This window comes from Triturus cristatus, chromosome 4_1 (genome assembly GCF_964204655.1).
Source record: "Triturus cristatus chromosome 4_1, aTriCri1.1, whole genome shotgun sequence".
Classification (NCBI taxonomy): Eukaryota; Metazoa; Chordata; class Amphibia; order Caudata; family Salamandridae; genus Triturus; species Triturus cristatus.
The window spans coordinates 1,038,094,285-1,038,113,885 of NC_140585.1; the positions used below are offsets into that span (position 1 = coordinate 1,038,094,285).

Below are 19,601 nucleotides of genomic sequence, written 5' to 3' on the forward strand. Positions count from 1 at the left end.
GTTTTTCCATTTATTTGTGTCCCCCCCGTTTTTGGACTGCTTTTATTGTAACACGCCGTTATTTGATTGTAGTTTTATGGATATATTCTAGTATCCGAATAAAGATTTTGAATTTGAAAAGCATACTCTGCATGAGCAGTTTTTTGTTCTGAATCCGAAATGTAATGCATCATGTCAAGCATTGGGCATCAACTGCCTTCGGTAGTGTGTGTTGGTCATAATTAAATGACCTGGCAACGGTCAATGATCCTGAACAATATGTGGCATCATGCAGTTAATGTTGCTACCACCTGCCCTCAGATGTAAGCAGATGGTGATAAGGTCAAACTCCGCCTCCCTTCTTGTGTGTGTAGAACGCAAGTATGGTGGATAAGGAGCAGAAATAGGTAGCCAATACAGTAGCACGACACAATGGATCTCTATTTAAAGAAAGGCATAACTAGACAAAAGAAAGGCACAAACATTTAGAGAAAAAAATTAACTCAATGGATTCCTTGGAAGGGTTGAGGTCAGTGAAGCACCATGTGAAAAACAAACCAGGGTAACAAAACAAAACCGGTCACGCGCGGTGGGCTGTTTTAATTATAAATAATAAAAACTTTTGCCGGCTTGTTTCCTCATCGTCCCTGCTTCTCTGCTCCACACAGGAGGCAGGCAGCCATCCTCCCCTAAGCCAATCACAATGCTGCAATGGCAGCATTGTGATTGGTTGGGACGCCGGCCACACAGACGTCTATGGGGAGGCCATTTTCTCCACGTAGGCTGCATGCTGCCTACATTGAGAAAAGGGAGTGTGTGTAAGACTAGTTTGGTCGGCCCTGGGGCCTACCAAACAGTCAGCACCCTCAGAATAGGCAAGCCAATCCTCCCCTACCATAGAGCAGGACCGTTATCAAAAAATGTTCGGTCCTGATTATTTCTCGTATTGGGAATTGTAGGGAGTTGTTTTCCATGTAAAGACATTATTTAATTGTGCATTGCGGAGTTAATGAGATTGAGATGCCCTTTCCACTCTCCACAGAGAAGCTTTCTCGCTCCCACCCGAAAAAGTTAGACTTTTGGGCAAATCCATCCCCACTAACCTGCCAACATCTTTATTGATTTTGCCTTTAGAGACTTTACTTGCTAACCCCTTCTAATTGACTTCTCCCCAATCCACCAGACTTCTTCGCGTATCAAACAAGGGATTTTACCTTTATGGGAAACTATGCCTGCTTTGATTTGTTTTATGATAACTTTAAACAATTTGTCTTTGTATATGCCATTTTGAACTGCATTGAATCATTAACTTATGTATTAATACAAGGATTACTGATTTACAACTAAATTGTGTTTTTAACTTTGCTAATCTGCTCTACAAATGTGCCACTCGGTCGTCATTGTTGGGCCTACTATACTTTCCTGTAATCCCCTATAGTTGATTTTTTGTGTCATACCTCAGTCTGGGACTAAAGCTCCATCTGCTCGATGGCAGCTTGTACTCTACTTTGCACCAACAACCTGCACAGTTCAAATCCGCTGCATCACAGTCTTCTTCAGCTTGGGTTCGGGACTCGACACTCGCGCAACAAACCAGGCGAGCACCATGCCCTGGAGTTTGGTGGCGATGACAACAGAATCTAACAACCAAATATGGAGTAAGATTCAACATCACTATGCCAGAACCCCAAAATAAGGATAATTGGTGACATTACATCCAAACTAAATTGACATGATAGAAGCAATTGAAGCATTTGCAGCTGTTTTGCTAAGAAGCGGTCAACATCACCAGGTTATGCTGGCACCTCTGTCATGAATACACTCAAAAAGCCAGTTGATATACAGTACTCTTGTCTCAGCTGAAAGACAGGCACAGCAAGCAAATTTGTGAAGGAACGGCCGTTATAAGGTGTGAAAAGTAGAAAGCTGGTTTGTCGGAGGGTAATTAAGTAAACAACCTGTTGGCGGTATTTCCTGAGATCCTACTACATTTCGACTCTTATTTTTTACATTCTTTAATAGAAAATGCATCACCTTGAGGCATTTATTTATAAAGTTTTATACAGTGCGAACATGATCCCGAGGGATATCAAAGCACTTTACAATTGGGGGGATAGGAAGGTAACAATTGCATTACATGTGTCAAATAGGAATACCAAACAGAACACATATCAAATAGGACTCTCAGAACAAGAACGGTTACAAATACAAAGGGTTAACAAAGAATAATATAAAAACTGGTACATAGTGAAATAGGAGGGGAGCAAATGATTCAAGCAAACAAGAATAGCATCCAGCACAGAGCTTAAAGGTGCAAGTCCAATGCATTAGAGCAGACGATCCATCACCCTATTAAGGAAAGAACTTGTTCATAAGGAATCTTTTTACTTCCAGTGTGAAAGCAACCTTGGAGGAGATTCTACGTATTTCCGGTGGGAGAGAGTTCCAGATCTTTGGTGCAGAGCCGGAGAAAGCTCGGTGACATGTCCTCTTTTTGCGATAGATCTGAGGTTTCAGGAGGAGAGTGTTGGCACTCCTAAAAGGTCTACCCCCTCCGGATAGTTCCAACTTTTGAGCTAGATAACTGGGGGTATTGAAATGGAGGGCTTTGTGGGATAGGCAGGCAATCTTTAGCTGTTTTCTTGCTTTGTAGGGCAGCCAATTTAGGGATTTTAACACTGGGGAGATGTGCGCATTTCTTTTGGTACCCGTAACCAATCTGGCCGACGCGTTCAATGAAGCCCTTAGTGGGGCCAAGGTATATTTGGGGAGACCACAGAGCATAGCACTCTCATAGTCTAGCCTCGGCAAAACAAGCGCTTGGGCCACTTGCTTGAAGTCAGCTTGTGGGAAGAAAGTTTTGAGATGCCTGAGTATCCTCATCAGGTGGTTAGCTCCCTTGCACACATTGCTAATATGAGTCTTCATGTTCAAGTGCTTGTGTCCAGGTGGATTCCGAGAGATTTAGCTGAGTCAATAATTAGGGGGGAGCAGTTGAAGGAGGTGAGGTGGTTCACCCAGAGGTCTAATTTAGGAGGGTGATTCGGAGGAGAAATGCGAAGGAATTCTGTTTTAGAGGTGTTGAGCAGGAGGTGGTTCTCAGTTAACCAGTTTTGAGTAGTCAATAGGGTAGTGTTGAGTGAAAACATGTTATCCAGGGAGGCATAGCTCATAGAATAGTGAGAGACAGAAAAGACCAGGCCCGATGACTCAAGACACATTGTAGCGAGTTCAGAAGTGGAGGTTCTAACGTGCTTTTAAGTCAAAGGTGTTTTTCGAAAGGTATTGGCATAGGCCAAAGAAGCATACGTTTGAGATCGTTGGACATAAGCACAGTGGATCACATGCAGGGAGTTAAAAGCAGATGTGCGCGGGCCAGGGCTAGGCCGATATTGTTACAATTACTTTTCACATAGGGAGTGAAAATGATTTCAACTACTAAAACATTAAGACTTATTATCCTATCCCTGCACTTATTGCATAGCATATCGCTAGAGCAGAATGAACGGACCTGTTTTGGCATCTACTTCACAGTCACCAGGTTCATTGCTGTATAAACAGCTTAGTTCCAATGAGACTGTCTCTCTCACCACCACCTCCAAGAGAGATTATTACTGCCTGAAGGAATATACAACATTCTTCAATGACACGCAGTCTGGACCAATACTTAAGGATGTGGAGGTTCAACATTGACTGTTTTATACACACGAATTTCCATTAAAGCTTTTCTCAAATAATGTCCTTATTAATTTATTTCCATATTCTATATTTATGAGATAAATGCAAGACACCATTAAAAAAAACTATATACATTTTAACACTTAAATTCCAAATTAACCACAGTAGACAGCCGTCAACTTCAATCTGCTTGAAAAATTTAATTCTGCCAATACCAATTGTGAGTTTAATGAAAGTTCTTTTTACATCAAATTTCAAGTTAATGAAATTTCGGCAGTGTCGAAAACACACCAAAAAAAATCTGTGTTCTCATAACTATGTATAAATAAAATACATCACTGAGAATGATCATCAATGTAAAAGAAAATTAGGTGAAAATACAAGAAACAAGCCCAGAAACAATTACCCATTTTGAAATCAACCCGGGAAGTATGGTTTAACAAAAGACAGGGCAGAATAAGTAGACAATACAAAGATAAAAGAAAATTAATCATTTACTCACCTAAAGGATTTGCATACTTTAGAACTGCAGCAAAATCTTTCTTCTGGACCTTTGGAAGGCTCTTAATATAGTTCTTTGCCTATAAATAAGAAAGCCACTATTTAAAACACATGTAAGTTTCTTGATAAAGTTCAGCAGTTGAAAAGGTAGAGTATGGAAAAATGCATTAACAATTGGTGTAGATATGAATATACAGTGAGGTGAGACAGTTCTCTCACTACCTCTTCAGCTCCTAAAGCACCTGCCTATTCATGTTAATTTATAGGTCGTCCTACTAGACCGCACAAGATGTCTGGTTGCAAAATACCTATTGTGGCCTTACAAAGAATTTACAGAAGCTTAAGGTCCACCTATTGATTATCACTGGTTGTGTTTGTGAGCTTTATTTGCTTGCTTTTTTATTTGATGACTTTCCTTGTCCATCTTCTGTTTATCCCTCCCCTGATGCATAACATCTTTACCATCCGCTTGATTGGCTAACTTGTGCCATTCCACTGCTAACGTTAAGGGAACTTATCTTTTCGTTTTGCTTTACATGTTTTCCAGCTCTTTGTGTTGCTCTTCCTCCCCACCCCACCCCCAAAAATGGTGGGCCATAAGCAGCATTTGCTATCTTTTGTGTGGCTGCTTGCCCTCTCGTGTTTAAATGTTTTTTTCTGGGGAGGGCCGGACACGAGCATGCATACAGAAAGATGCAACAACCAACAGCAGCCACGCACTGTATTTTGTTTTTGACAGTGTGAAACTGCACCTGCAAAAAGCATTTTTTTTAGGTCTAGCTAGACAGCGCATGTACGGTCTCTTCCAGAACTACGGTAATCAGTCTTTTGGCTTCAAGTCCATCCCCCCGACTTGCCATTGCTTTTCATTTGTCTATGTCAGTGTCCTTTAAAAATCCCTGCTTGCTAGTGGTCAGTCCTGCCTCTTTGTCCCTCCTTTCTCTCGTCTGTTCCTCACACAAAGCAGGGACTTAGTACGGTCTCATTCCACTATGGTTCTTTAAGGGATTTCTTTTCCTTGGTTTTCTGTTCTGTTACTTTTTGTCTGTGTTTAGCTTTAGCGCCCTAGCAGGTTACATTTAAATATAGCATTTTTTCTCCCCCCCCCCCCCCCCCCCCACTTAATGCCACAGTTGTGTTACTGCTACTTCCCCGCTGTGCCTTACGCTCTGTTGCTTGTTTTTTTCTGGGCTTTTTGCACTTTGATGTCCACTGTCAGATGGGCTTTTTCTGGTAAGATATTCGTTGGGTTTTGGCTTGGGTTTTAGGTTGTGTGTGCAAGGGTACATTGAGCCCTTCTTTCCTCGCTTTTAATTGGTTCCTGTGCGGGCCACTTACTTTTCCTCCAGTTCTATTGGCTGTAGCATTGTTTCTTGCATTTACCAAATGCTTGTTAACATTGCGACGGGCAAACTTGCTTCGTGGCTCAGGGTTGTCTTTTAGGGCGAAAAATAGCTTGTGTTTTTATTTTTTTTACCTGGCACCTACTTCATGGGTTGCCTCGCGTATATGTGTGTACACAGGCGCTAAGCTTTGCTTCAGCGCCGTGCCCACTTGTGTTTAACATTTACTGATTCCGTAGCCAGAGGATGCGCTCGGCAAGATGCCTCCCCCAACCAGGAAAGTGCAAGAGCACACGTTTGCCTATGCTGTTTGCAGACTCTGGTAACGTGGCACGCCACGACTTTGAGTGCAGACACTTTGCTTTAGACGTTTGCGAGGGACAGGGCTTCATCGAAAAGTCACTTAACTTTGTCGCCGCCTGGGCTTGTTCTAAAATGTACAGCCTCTGCTCACTCATAGCTCTTTGCTGTGCACGAGACTGGTAACCTCTAGCGGCAGTTTTACTCTCTATGATCTATTGAACATCAAATACTTCACAAAATGAAAGGGGAGGGGTGAGGGGGGTCGCACCCGCCCAGCGAGTACATCACAATCCCACAACGCACGGCGGTCATGGCTGCTTTTTTGTTGTCTTGCAGGATTAATAATCATTAGTTTCCTCAGATGGTTGTCGTAGGAGAATAGGTCACAGAGACGATTAAACCTAGTCCTTGCGCTGCAACCTTTCCTTAAAGAATCCCGAGACTTGTACTTGACGGATACAGAACATGCAGTGCATTATGTAGGATGGTTGGTGTCTTTGCAGCACGAGATGTATGCATTAGCACCGCATAGTGATTGAGCATGCAGTAAATATAGATGACAGTTTAAAAGACACCTGACCAAGTTTGTGTAATTCAACATATACTGCAGCCAACTGCTGTCAATTACATTCACGTACAAGTGAAGTAGGTACTGGGGGAGTGATGTCCGAGGATGTTTGAGCACTTTATTCCAAGTAATAACATGTATTTGTACAGCACATTTTTGTTCCCCAACTCAATGGTACTCATTTTATTGACCCCAGAACGGTGAAAGGCTGAGTGGACCTGACGGTGTGTAACCATCAGTTCGAACACACGCTCCTATGGTGGGCGCATTAGTGCACTAAGCCACCACAACAGGCCTGCTAATTGGGGCGAAAACTCAGCTGCACTGAAGGGGGCCAGCAAACACTGTATGAGAAATGAAATGCAAAGATGAAAGACATCACTTTGCAGAAACCGGAAACTGGAGAGGACCAGATGATGCCAACTTTAGAGGATTCTCATGGGCGGAACGTGTATGGTCAATGCTTTGATAAATTACAGAGCGTAAAATTCGAGATGAGATTGCCCTGTTTTATTTTCCCTTTAGCAGGTTAGAATTTAGTCATTTTAAAACACACAAAAATAGGCAGCTTTATAATATCATACAGAAGCTGCCATGCTCACCAGATTTAGTACACATTCCCTTAATGCTCTTGCTGATCATTCAATGGTTAGGTTGTCGGTTTTATTCTTGCTCTGCAGTGTTAGGTTTCAATATCAGCTCTCAGTAGGTCACTGTGCTCTGATAGGAGTCATGGAGCACTGCTGGTCGACAAATACCAATCTTGCTCCATCTGGGTGCTAGTGCCACCCTTGACAATGCAAACCACTCCAGTTGCTTCACCTCTCTCTGGTGTGCATTTGCACTGGATGCATACAAGAGAGAATTGCTTAATTTTAGATTCTTTTCAATGACACTTTTGGAGGAATGTTGCAGCTTGTGTGTTAACACTTTCTTACAGAAAGTCAATTTGCATCTTTCCTTTTCAACAAAACTAACAAAGAAACACCAAAGGATGTCTCACTTATTTCGCTGAAAGAATCAGCACAGTCAATTTGCATGTTTCCCCCCACAGTACCTATTTTTGGGAGACATCTTCTCCCACAATTTTAAATAACTTTTGGGGAGTCATGATATTTGCCACGCTTTCAGTAGAAATTTGAGGAATTGATGAGAGCAATCCCTTTAAATTCACACACTGCAGTGGTTTACACCCACGAATGGGAAAATTTGACATGGGGATCCATCAATTGGTGTAAATGCTTTCTGCCGTTGACCCCAGAAGGTGTACCAGGGCAGAGTTCCACACTGCCCTGAATTGAGCAAATCACCATTACAATACCCAGAGTCGACGTGTGATCATCCTGAGACAAATCAGCAGATACTGGTAGTGCAACTATTTCTATCAAAGTTTAAGAGACCATCTCACTTTATTACTGTCACCCCTAGGTAATGCCGTCCATGATTTAAAAAAAATGTAGGTGATCTCAGTGGGTTGTCACCTCCCTTGTCGCTTATAAGGAAGTAACAGAATATTTTTATAAAAATCCAGGAGCCTTTGGGCCTCATTACTAGTACCAATGTGTGCAGTGCGATAATCATCGCACATATGACAAGCATTTGCAAAACAATCGGTCTCGTATTTATTAAAATTCGAGCTGTTGGTGCTGAAAAGGATTTTTTTTTTAACTTTTTTAAATTTGCAGTGGAGTGATATTTGCATAGCACTATTGCCATTGGTATAAAAAAAGCAAAAGTAAAAAAACAGTCATTTTCAGCGCCAACAGCTTCAACTTTAACAAATGCGAGACCTACTGCAATGCAAATGCTTGTTTCCAATGCTGTTCACCTTTGCCAAAAAGCTGTGGCAAAGCCAGTAGTTTCTAAATGTCAGGAACATGATAGCCAGTATTACATGTCTCTCAAACAGTAGAAGAAAACTGAGATTCAGCATTTTGAGGCCCTGCGTCTGTTCTTCAAAGTGTGCACACTCCGGGGTATTCCTCAATTCAAAGACTAGCTTCTCTGAGGAGAAAACCCGCTTAAAAACCTGAGAAAAGCGTTTCTGTAGAGAAAACTTGCTTGAATTCTAGTGAAGGTAGTTCAGTGGAGAATAATTTGATGCATAACTGAACTGAACGTCTGAAAGTTATATTTCAAGGATACATAATGGATCATTAAAACTATATTCAACAGAAAGACATCAAGAAAAGATCCATTTGGAGGTTCTTTATGGTCTTAGGAACATTTGTTTAAGCGAATTGTTTACTTTAATGTTTCATATATTCTTACATTTTAGAGAAGGAAATCTAAGTGAAAAAGAATTGAAAGAACTCATAAGACATCAAATATGTTATACTTTTACATTAAATAATCTCTACAGAGCTATATAGAGAGATGCTAGTCAATAGAGTTTACAAGGTAGATGTATGAACGACTGAGTGAATTAGAGTTTTTAGTATTTAGGAAATGTTTATTTATAAGACAGTTATTTGTTATTTTATGTAGGTGCCGCAGAAACTCACAATAAGAAAATATCTAGAAGGTTAGAAGAAGAAAAGAACTAATGTAACATAGAAGGGCACCTGACTCTGGTCGCGGTCTCTTTTCTCTTATTCCCCTTTCCCCCTCGCTTGTGTTTATGCTGAATAACGTTGTTCGGAGTGAGCACCAGTGGAGAGGATTTGGGATTGTGCATCTGCTCCCGAGGAATTCTCAGGCACGGGTTAGTTCTCCTGACACAAAAAAATGGCCAATGCTTGTTAACATATTGCTTTCTCTATGGATTACCACTTTCAAAATGAACTCCCCTGCACAAGAGCATTTCAGACAACCTTAGCGTAAATGCATTTATATAGCGCTTACAATCGCATATGAGGCATCAAAGTGCTTTACGCCAGGCGGCACGCTGCTCTGGAACCCAAGGTTAGTGGTTAGTTCTTGATTACTGTTAGTTATTGTGGTTAGTTTTGTGTGCTCAAGCAAACCATTCCATGCAGTCATTCCAGTTTCTTAATGCTGAACTAAATTAATAGTTGACAGGTTAGTTGCAATCATGAATTCAGGGGTTTGTGAGCTCATGCACATGGTTGGTGATATTAATAGATGAATTAGAGGAGATTAGGTATGGTTAGGTTGTTGCTTAGGTATGACTTTCAGAGGAAGGAGAAGATAGTGTAATCCTGTGAATGAGTTGTGGGCAATTTGCAGAAATACAATAATCGAGAATAGGTAAAACATGTGTGTCAGTAGGCTAAGCCCATGGAGGAGGCACGCAGAGGATGCAAGGGAAGGAGAGGGACATTTAAAAGAGAAAAAGGAGAGGTGACGTTTTAATTAAAGGGCAGTTTTTAATGCCAGATTTAAGAAATGTAGAGAATATTTTTGAGACAGCATGTAGTTTGAGGATGTAACAATGTAGAAAGAAACAGCATTATTAGCTTATGTAGATTGTACAATATTAGGTATTTTATTAAGTATTAGAATCAGGTAACCTATCTCTGTACTGTTAGACCGCTGACCCAGGTCGATCCAGCCTGGTCAGGTGATCACCTCAGGAGTTTAAAGTGAAAACAATGACTGATTGTATATGTTGAGAAAGATCAAGAGCTTTAGGTTGCACTCAGAGGAAGCAGTAACTTCAAGAGAATAGCAATGTGATTAGGAGTAGATATCTTCTGGTGTTCATCCTCGGTTCTGGCTCACAGTATTAATTACAAAGCAGAGTGGGGTCCATTTAAATGCCTCCGATTTTCAATCGCACCAGTTGGAAGGTGAAGACAGCTTCCCAGACACTGGAAGTGTGCTACCTGCATTCCATTGACTGAAGGGCAGGAGTTTCAAACACTGGCATGAGTGTGAGGATGGTGAAAGGGTTCCCTTTACAAATTCAGTCAACACTGTCAGCAAATGGCTGCTGGTCAGACTTCCTAAAGCATGCCATTTTTGTAGATGAAATGGATGAGGAGGGGTGAAGCTGCAGGTTGAAGGGGGCACTTTAGGTGAGGCCAAGCCTTCTGTCTACCTTTGTACCTTTTTGTGCCTCTGTTAGGGGTGCTCCAGGTTTAGACGACCCTCCTGTGAGGGACATCACTACACAAATGCTGTCTGTAGAGCAGCCTAGCTAGACATTTGAAAAGACAGCAGTAACGGTTTATCTTTTTGTAGAACGCATCTACATTAAGCAAACACAACAAAACAGCTATAAGCAACTGATTGACTCCGTGTGAAAAGAGCACTCATTTTTGGAAAGTGCTTCAGAGACAAACTGTGCAATGTGCTGTGAATACACCAGGACCTCTGCCCCTCGGGGCTCTGCCTGCTGTGAACTGTGAATATTTCCAGACCCCAGTGGTGACAACTCCCTCTCAATGGCTCCTGCTCTCACTCCCTGGGAGGACAAACGTTTCCAAGCCTCGGGCATCAGCCCATCTTCCAGGCCCTTCTGTGCCCCGGGAATGTGGTGGCACAGCTGAAATCCTAAGGTGAAATGTCCCATCTTCCAACCAGTGACGTCTCTGACCGCCCTGTGGAGTCGAGCCCCCATCGAAGTCTGCCTGAGTTCCCTGGAACAGAGTTTACCTATCGCACACCAACACCCACCACAATACAAATGCCCTCAATCTATACGGAGACCACCAGTCTCAGCCCCAAGGCCTTGATTTTCCCAGGGAGCGCAGCGCTAAATCAAAGTTACTGACAACCAGGAAAAACTAAAAGACCGTGTTCTGCTGTAAAGCACATAGTGCCACACCAAAGTTACCAACGACGAGGACTAAATGAAACTAAAAGTAAAAGAGAAACCTTTACCTCCAGGAATAAGCCCGGTGTAGGGAGCGGCTTAAGAGTTATGGCCCCCAACACCTACAATGCAAAATATGCCAATCCTACCGACCCAGACTTCCACACCAATGACAAGATCTTCACTTGTTGCAACAAATTCAGCCCCTCTCCTCCAACCAATGCCCATGCCGCAAACGCCTGCTTCCCTTTACCTCTCCCACTGAAAAGAGATGATGCAGGAATTTGTGATGGCGCAGCCTAACTCTTCTCAGGTAATGGAGACTCATTCTCTGTCCACGGTAGCCACCGACCAGAGAACCAACCCGGTGATGAGAAAATGAGAAGCAGCAACACCGTTGGCCGACAATCAATACCAAGACAACATCCTACCAACCACACACCTTACACAGTATAGTAAGCTACCCATGCAGGCACACATTTAGTAACAAACATTATTCAAGGCCATGCACCAGTTCCTACATTATATCAAGTGGCCTTAATAACCTAACACGGGTCCTTCCAGCAGAAATGATCGGAAAGGACTTCATGACCAAGTGGCTGGAGATGGGCGAATGAATCAAGGAAGAGAACTGCCACGTGGACAACTTATTTAACCAGAATGATAATGTGTCCATCCTACCTTCGGGACTTCCTGGATATCTATCGTCGGATTAAAACGAACAGTATTTCAAAGTGGTAACAGCCTTTTTTTAACAATTTACTAGGCAAAGAGGTGTGAAAGCACAGCTAGCAGGATAGCTCGGTGACCTGAATGCTTTCCACCTTAACATGCATCTATGTACAGGTCAAGAGCTGGAATCCCATCAAGGCCATTCTTTAGAAGTGGGCAAATTAAGCACCATTAAACTGGGTAACCAAGTTATGTACAGCACTAAAAAAACAAGCATTTCCAATGCAATAGGTCTCGCATTTGCAAGAGTTTGAGCTATTGGCATTGTAAATGACAATGCCTTTTATTTATGTGTTTTGAAAACCCGCAAGCGGTGCGTAAACACGCACTTTGTACTTATACTCCTTGCCTATGAGAAGCAAGGCTGGCAGTAAAAGAGGCGCAGTTACTGCCAGTCTTGCTTCTCGTAAGCAATGACTATAAGCACAAAGTATGTGTTTGGGCACCTCTTGCAGGTTTTCAAAACTTAGCTCAAACTCTCGCAAATGCGAGACCTATTGCATTGGAAATGCTGGTTATGTTATTTTTTATTACCTCACACCATGCTTTTACTTCTTAAATATAATGTCGTTTTGCTGTTCCTCTTCTTGTTTCACGTGCACTTTTTTTCCGAGTTAGGTCTTGTTGCTTCTGCCACACTTTCAAGGATACGTTTGGAATTCCTCCTAACAACCTGTTTTTACTTTTTTACGCTAGAAAGTTGTGTTTGTACAGGAGCTCGGCCACGGCTCACATCAGGGCTGGGCCACTCTTCCCACAGCCAAACAATCTGCTTTCCTTCAATTATACATGCCTTCATTAACTGGCCAGTTCTGAGAAGCTTCAAGATTTATGTATTCCCCTTAACTATCGAAAATGGGCTGGAAATGCAATATTTATAGTTTAGGTCAAAACAACAGTGCTAATCAAACTAAATAATGCATGTGCCTGCACTGTTGCGAGTGACGCTATTAAGTAAGTAGAAGTTGGCAGAAGGTCACTGGAATAAGACTGTAAAGGATAATCGTCTTACTAGTAGTGTTGCAATCATTTATTTCAGTACGCTAATGTCATGATTTTATTGCGATTGTCTGGCCATATTTTTTTTACCTTTCATATCCAGGAATGTTGTACCTGTGCTGCAAATGATTCGTTGGTTTGTATGAACTGGTAGAAAACAATTTAAAAGGAAGTGGAAGTGTGTGGAAAGGAGAGTGATATTAACATGGAGACAGAAATGAGCTGAGAAAGTGTGTGATGGGAAGAAAAATATAATAGTAAGACAAGGTGAAAGGGGAAGGGACAGAAGAGAGAGATAAGGGGTAAAGGGTGAATAGAGAGTAAACGAACATTAAGGTGGAATGATGAGAGAACAAACAAGAAAGGAAAAACAGAAAGGCGGCCAGGGCGGCACAACGGACAGTCGTGAGAAATGGTTGTGGGGGCACCGGGGCAGAGGGAAAATATGGGTGGGAGAGAGAGAGTAAATTAGAAGTGATTATTTCTACTCTGCATACTGGTACATGCTTTCCGTGCGGCACTGACAGATAAAAGGCAGCCGCGTACAGATGTAGTGCAATACCTTACGACGGGGACTGTGATCCGAGGATTCCGACTGCGTGTGCACGTCCCACGTGCGCGGGTGCTCGAGGAACAGGCCGTCAGGTGCTGCCGGGAAGGGGGGGGGGGGGGGATGATAACGTGCACGGCCGCATCCGCCCCGCGAACAATGCAGCTTTTGTGGGGACCGAAGACAGCCGCCGTGTTATATCACCTTCTGTGCTGTGCTTGATTCTAGGTACAGTGGTGTAAAGTCGCTCATAAATCACACGAGTCACGTTGTTGTGTTACCGCTATATTTATTTAGCATTCTAATGAGTATGTACCGAGGAGCGTCGGCCGGCACACTCCTCCCGCTCCTGCTCGGCGCGCTGATCTCCGCGCGCACCCCGGCGCCAACATGGCCGCCTGCGTCACGTCAACGTGACGTGATAACAACTAGACCGCTACATATCTCCCCCTTTTACCAAACCAAAAATCAGTCACTTACAGTTCGCAGGTTAGTTCAAAGTCTTGGAACCTGGAAGGCCTCACAACTTGTCTTCCACTCCTGGTCACCTTACCAATGTTCCCTCGAGCCCCTTGGCTCTGCGTTTCCTCGATTTCTGTTCCTCCACTCATCGCTCCTTCGCTGTTCTTATTGCCTCTCGGCCTGTCCATCTCTACCACTGGGGCCTCACCCCTTACCACACCTTCTTGCTCCTCTCCTGCACCTGCTTCTTCCATTTGTTCACTTCCGCCTTCCTTGTTCTCTTCATCCCCGTCTTCCGTGTCTTCACCTTCCAGATCCCACTGTTCCCATCTCAATATCTTGTTGCACCGGGCCATGCGGTCCTGCGACCACACGTTCCCATCACTGAGCAGGGCCGCTCGATCATAAACTTCCTTAACCTGCATCGGCTTGCTGTACTTGCTGTCTCCCTTTCTTTGTAGGGTCGCCAGCTTTACTCTCACCCATTCTCCTTTCTCTAAGTGAGTGTCCTTCACATTCCTCCTCTTGTTGTAGTTGTTGGTGTAGGTGGCTTGTGCTCTCTCCAGATTTGCTCTTACTACCGCCGGAGACCATTCGCTGGTCACCACCTTCTCCTTCCAGATTCTGTTGTCGTGCGTGAAGGGTTCACGTCCTCTCAATATTTGAAACGGGCTAAACCCCGTGCTTGTGGGCGTTATTCTGTAGGCCCATACCATGTTCTCCAACGCTTTCTTCCAGTCTTTATTACAGGTGATGGCCGCTTGTATGGCCCCCATCACCACTCTGTTAAATCGTTCCACCAGACCGTTGCCTGCCGGATGGTATATGGCCGTGTGCTTTATAGAGATGCCATTTCTTCCCATGAATTGTTTCCATCTTTCCGACGTGAACTGTGGTCCATTGTCACTTAAGATGGACTTGGGAATTCCTTCTCGGGTGAATGTTTCCGATAGAAACTCCAGGATGTTCTCCGTGTCCATGGATTCGCTCACCTTTATTTCTGGCCATTTGGAGTAGCGGTCGATGAGGACACACACGTATTTCTGTATGCTCTGGTCATCCAGCACCGGTCCTAGAATGTCTATTGACAACTCTTCCCACGGGTTTGAGGGAGTGTCGAATTTCCCAAGGGCTGGACGTAGTGGTCTCAATGTTTTGTCGGCCCCTTGACATTGGGGACACTCTCTGACATACCTCTCTGCTCTTACGTCCATACCTGGCCACCAGTAGTTCTGTTTCGATCTGGCCTTGAGTTTCCCTATGCCAAGGTGGCCTTCGTGTAATAAGTCCAGCAGCTTGTTGATGAGATTCGTGGGGGGAATTACTCTGTCTCCCCGGTAGATGAATATGCCCTTGTCACCTACTGTCAGTTCTTCTTTCACTTCATAAAATGGTTTGAGGTTGGTTTTCACCTTTTTCTTATCAGGCCACCCTCGTGTGATGTGCGCTTTTACTTCCATAAGGTCAGAGTCTTCATCATAGGCCTCCGTCCACTCTTGTATGCTGATTATCTTCTCTTGGTCCTCTATGAGAGCTACCATCTCTCCTTTGTCCGCTGGGTCTTCTTCTCCCGGCTCCATGGCCGCCGCTCGACTCAAGTAGTCCGCCACTCGGTTCTTGTTTCCTGGGATGTACTCCACATCATATCTGAATTCCAACAGTTTTAAGGACATCTTCGATATCCGGGGTGTGGCGCTGGCATGCCCGCTCGATGTTAGTACCTTCACTAACGGCTTGTGGTCCGTCTTGAGCAGAAATCGGGTACCCCATAGGAACTGCCGGAACCTCGTCATGGCCCACACTACCGCTAACATCTCCTTCTCGATGACGCTGTACTTGCCTTCCGTCTCCGTCAGTGCTCTGGAGGCGAAGCTGATTGTCTCCATGTCCCCTCTTCCTCGGTCTTGCATGAGTACAGCGCCTAACCCCTTGTCGCTGGCGTCGGTGATGAGTATGGTGGCGCCTTGTGGGTCGTACCCCTTGAGTGGTATGGCTTCTAGGATTCCCTTTTTGATGACTTCAAATTCCGCTTGGGCTTCCGGTGTCCACTGGAACACCGTGCTCTCTCTTGTCAGCCTCCTCATGTTGTAGGTCTTGGATGCGAAATGTACCACGAATTTGCTATAGTACTCCGCCATCCCCAGGAACGATCTGACTTACTCCTTGTTCTTGGGGGGCGGTGCTTCCGCGATGGCTTTCACATTCCCCGTCTTGGGTGTGATCCCCTGTCGCCCAATTTCATGGCCTAAATAGGTTACCGATTGCAGTCCCAACCGACATTTCGACCATTCTGCCGTGAGACCTGTGGCTTCCAGTGTTTGTAGTACTTTTTCTAGTTTCCGGTCATGATCTCTCCTATCTCTCCCCATCACTAGGATATCGTCCTGGAAGTACTGTACATCTTTGCAGTCTCTGAACAATTGGTGCATCATCTTCTGAAAGACGGCTGCCGCCGAGGCTAGTCCGAACGGCATGCGACAAAATCTGTAGCACCCAAACGGGGTGATGAACGATGTCAGGCTTTTGCTGTCCGGGTGTAGAGCTACCTGGTGGTAAGCTGATGTGAGGTCAATGGTGGAGTACCACTGAACTCCTCTGGTTTTTGCCAACATCTCCTCTATCTTGGGAAGGGGAAATTTCTCCACCACTATGTTTTTGTTGAGTTCTCTCAGGTCCACACAGAGCCTGACCTTCCCATTGGGTTTCATCACGACCACCAAGGGCGCCAGCCATTCGGCGCAGGTAATGGGTTCTATGATGCCCTTCTTCTCCAGATCTTGGAGTTCTGTCTGGACGGCTTCCCTTACTGCAATGGGCACATTCCTCACTTTATGTGCCACTGGTGTGGCTCCGTCCTTGAGCACTATTTTATGTTGAAATTTCTCCATTTTCCCTACAGTGCCCCCAAACACTTTTGGGTAGTTCTTCTTCCATCTGTTCATGTCCGGCCATTCCTCCTGTTCTGTGAGTAGAATTTGTTCCTTCCCTCCCGGGTCGAGTTTTATGCCCAGGTCGCCTTGGTCTAACCATCCTAGGACAGAGGGTCCTTTCTCGGCCACATACAGTTTGCACCGCGCTGATCGGCCTCTGAACTCGAACAGTAGACGTCGGAAGCCCAGCATGGGAATGCGATCCCCATTATAGGTAACCGGTCGTATGTCTAGTTTCTCCAGTTCAGGGCCCAACTTGGATTGGAACTGTTCTTCCCACACTGCTCTCTGTATAATGGTAAATGGGGATCCGGTGTCTGCCACTACTGAAATGGTGATGCCGCCCATGGACATCTCTAGGACTGGTTTGGTTGATCTCTTGGCGTCTACGCTCAATACCTGATCGTATATACATAAGACGGTGACCACTTCTTCCTCTGTGGCTTCCTCCAGGTCTTCTGCGCTTTGGTCAACATATTTCACCACTCCTTTCTGTTGTTTCTTCCGACACACCTTCTCGTAGTGACCCATGATACCGCAGTGCAGGCATTTGGCTCGGAATGCCGGGCAACGTCTGTCGTGGGCTTCGTGGGACCAACTTCCGCACCTGTAGCACGTTTTCTTGTTCTCACTGTCCGCTTGTTTCCCTTGCCATCTGCTAGTCCCTTTGGCCATGGGTTGTTTGTTTTTCTGGTCCTTGCGGTGATCTCCCTCCTGTATCCTGTTCACCATGGTTGGGGTGACCGCCTCTTTTTTGGTAGCATCGGCGCACCTCTTCGAGAGTTCTGCCCTCTTCACTATGACCATTACTTCCTTGAGTGTGGTGTCCCCACTCGCCCACAGCTTGTCTTGCACGTTTGCGCTGGTGGTGTGCATGATCACCTGGTCTTTTATGAATTTCATCTTCCCACAGTGCGTACTTACACGGGGCTGCTAGTTTTCTCAACGCTGCTACATACTCTTCGATGGATTCCCCCACCTTTTGTTTCCTTTGTTGGAAGTTCTATCTATCCACTGAAACACAGATGGTGGGGCGGTATCGCTCATCTAGGGCCTCCACTGCATGCGCATACACATCGTCGTCTGTGTCTTCTCTCTTCGTTGGTACTAGACTCTTGTATATTCTCAGACCTTCTGGGCCCAGATTTAGTAGCAGGATGCGTTTTTTTCTCTGAGGAGTGAACTGCTCTTCATTTTCGTCCTCCAGGACCCCTATGAAATTGTCTATATATTCCTTCCAGTCCTCCCATTTCATCAGTGGGTCTCCGGGTTTCGTTAGGAATTGCACGGGTGCAATCGCATACCCTGCCGGGGTACTCATCTTCACTTCCTTGGCGCTCGTTCCGTCGGTGGCTTTGCTCGGGGGGCTGCCTGGGGTGTTGTTGTTGTTCCCTGTGTGCTTGATTCTCTGGGGGCTCTTGTTACTAGACCCCACTTCCTCCTCTTTGGTAGCCAGCGCAGCGCTCCCTGTGCGTTTATATGTGTGAAGGTGGCGCGGGTGCTCTTGGCCGTTTGTGGGTAGCGTCGTCCCTGTGGCCCGTTTGTGGGTAGCGTCGTCCCTGTGGCTTATATGCGGCTCGTGTGCTGTACTGTGGCACTGCCACGCTCCTCGGTTGCTCCGTACCTCGGATCGTCCGACGTGGTTGACTAGGACGTTTTCCGTGACTCCCCCGCTCCAGGCAGGCCTGTCTGGTGTTCCGTTTTTTTTTTTTTTTTTTGGGCCTGGTGACCTGCTTGTGTGACTTCCTTCGCCTCGTGGGGGCCACGTGGAGTGTTGCCCTCTCCTGTTCTCCCGCGTCGGTCAGATCTCTATCCCATCCTCGTCGCCACTGTAAAGTCGCTCATAAATCACACGAGTCACGTTGTTGTGTTACCGCTATATTTATTTAGCATTCTAATGAGTATGTACCGAGGAGCGTCGGCCGGCACTCTCCTCCCGCTCCTGCTCGGCGCGCTGATCTCCGCGCGCACCCCGGCGCCAACATGGCCGCCTGCGTCACGTCAACGTGACGTGATAACAACTAGACCGCTACAAGTGGTGCGTTTGTATCGGAGCCCTGCCACTCTAAGCTTTGCCTTGAAGGGAAGAAACACCATGAAGTCGTTGCTTTAGTTTAGAGCCACAAATGTGGTTTTGTGTCGATAGCAAAATAAGTGTGTCACTACATATATCTTAAGGAGTGACTTGCATCAGTTAGAAGTCTGACTGGCGCATTATGAGCAAAGTTAACTCAATTCTTACAGTAAGGGGCGAATACTTAAAAACTGAAGCCATTTTTGGCCTGGCAACTTCAAATTCATTCTACATATAAAACTGAACACAGTCACACAAGTGTTGCTCTAGCGTAATAGGCCTAAAAATCAATAGATGCCGCAGTAGATTAAAAATAGCAGACATATATATTTAGGAAAATATAGCATGGTCTCCCTTCAACTGTGAAGAGTCAGGCGTGTGCATGAGACTATTTCAAATCCGAATATTTGTCTAATCCACCGAAATTCCAGCCTTCATTTGACGGTGAGTGTAGGACCACAGAACGAAGGCGGCTGTGGAGGGAGGGGGCACAGTGCCTATCGAGGCGCACCCGAGCAGCTGCCGATGCCACCCCACGAGTGATCTCCGACAGCACAGGCAAAGCCCATTCGTGCTCCTCTACCAGGCTGGCCGGGCCCCGCGAGGTGCTGCCGGCAGAAGGGCCTTACTGTCGGGGAATGTAGGCCAGAGGTACTGGTACGCAGAAAAAGGAGTTCAATTCAAGGGTCCTGCACCCGAAGAACTGTGCACCTCTCACCCACTCATATGGAGGGCTTCATTGTGCAATATTCTCCACTGAAA

The 19,601-nt window shown here is 45.2% G+C and overlaps 1 protein-coding gene across 1 annotated transcript in view; it reads right to left on the reverse strand.

Moving 5' to 3' along the window:
- Positions 1 to 19,601, reverse strand: part of MAPK12 (mitogen-activated protein kinase 12) — a 484,751-nt gene that overhangs the window by 73,872 nt on the left and 391,278 nt on the right. The window contains exon 10 of the mRNA XM_085653980.1: positions 4,160 to 4,238. Coding sequence (XP_085510106.1) covers positions 4,160 to 4,238 — 79 coding nt within the window. The remainder of the gene's footprint in view (positions 1 to 4,159; positions 4,239 to 19,601) is intronic.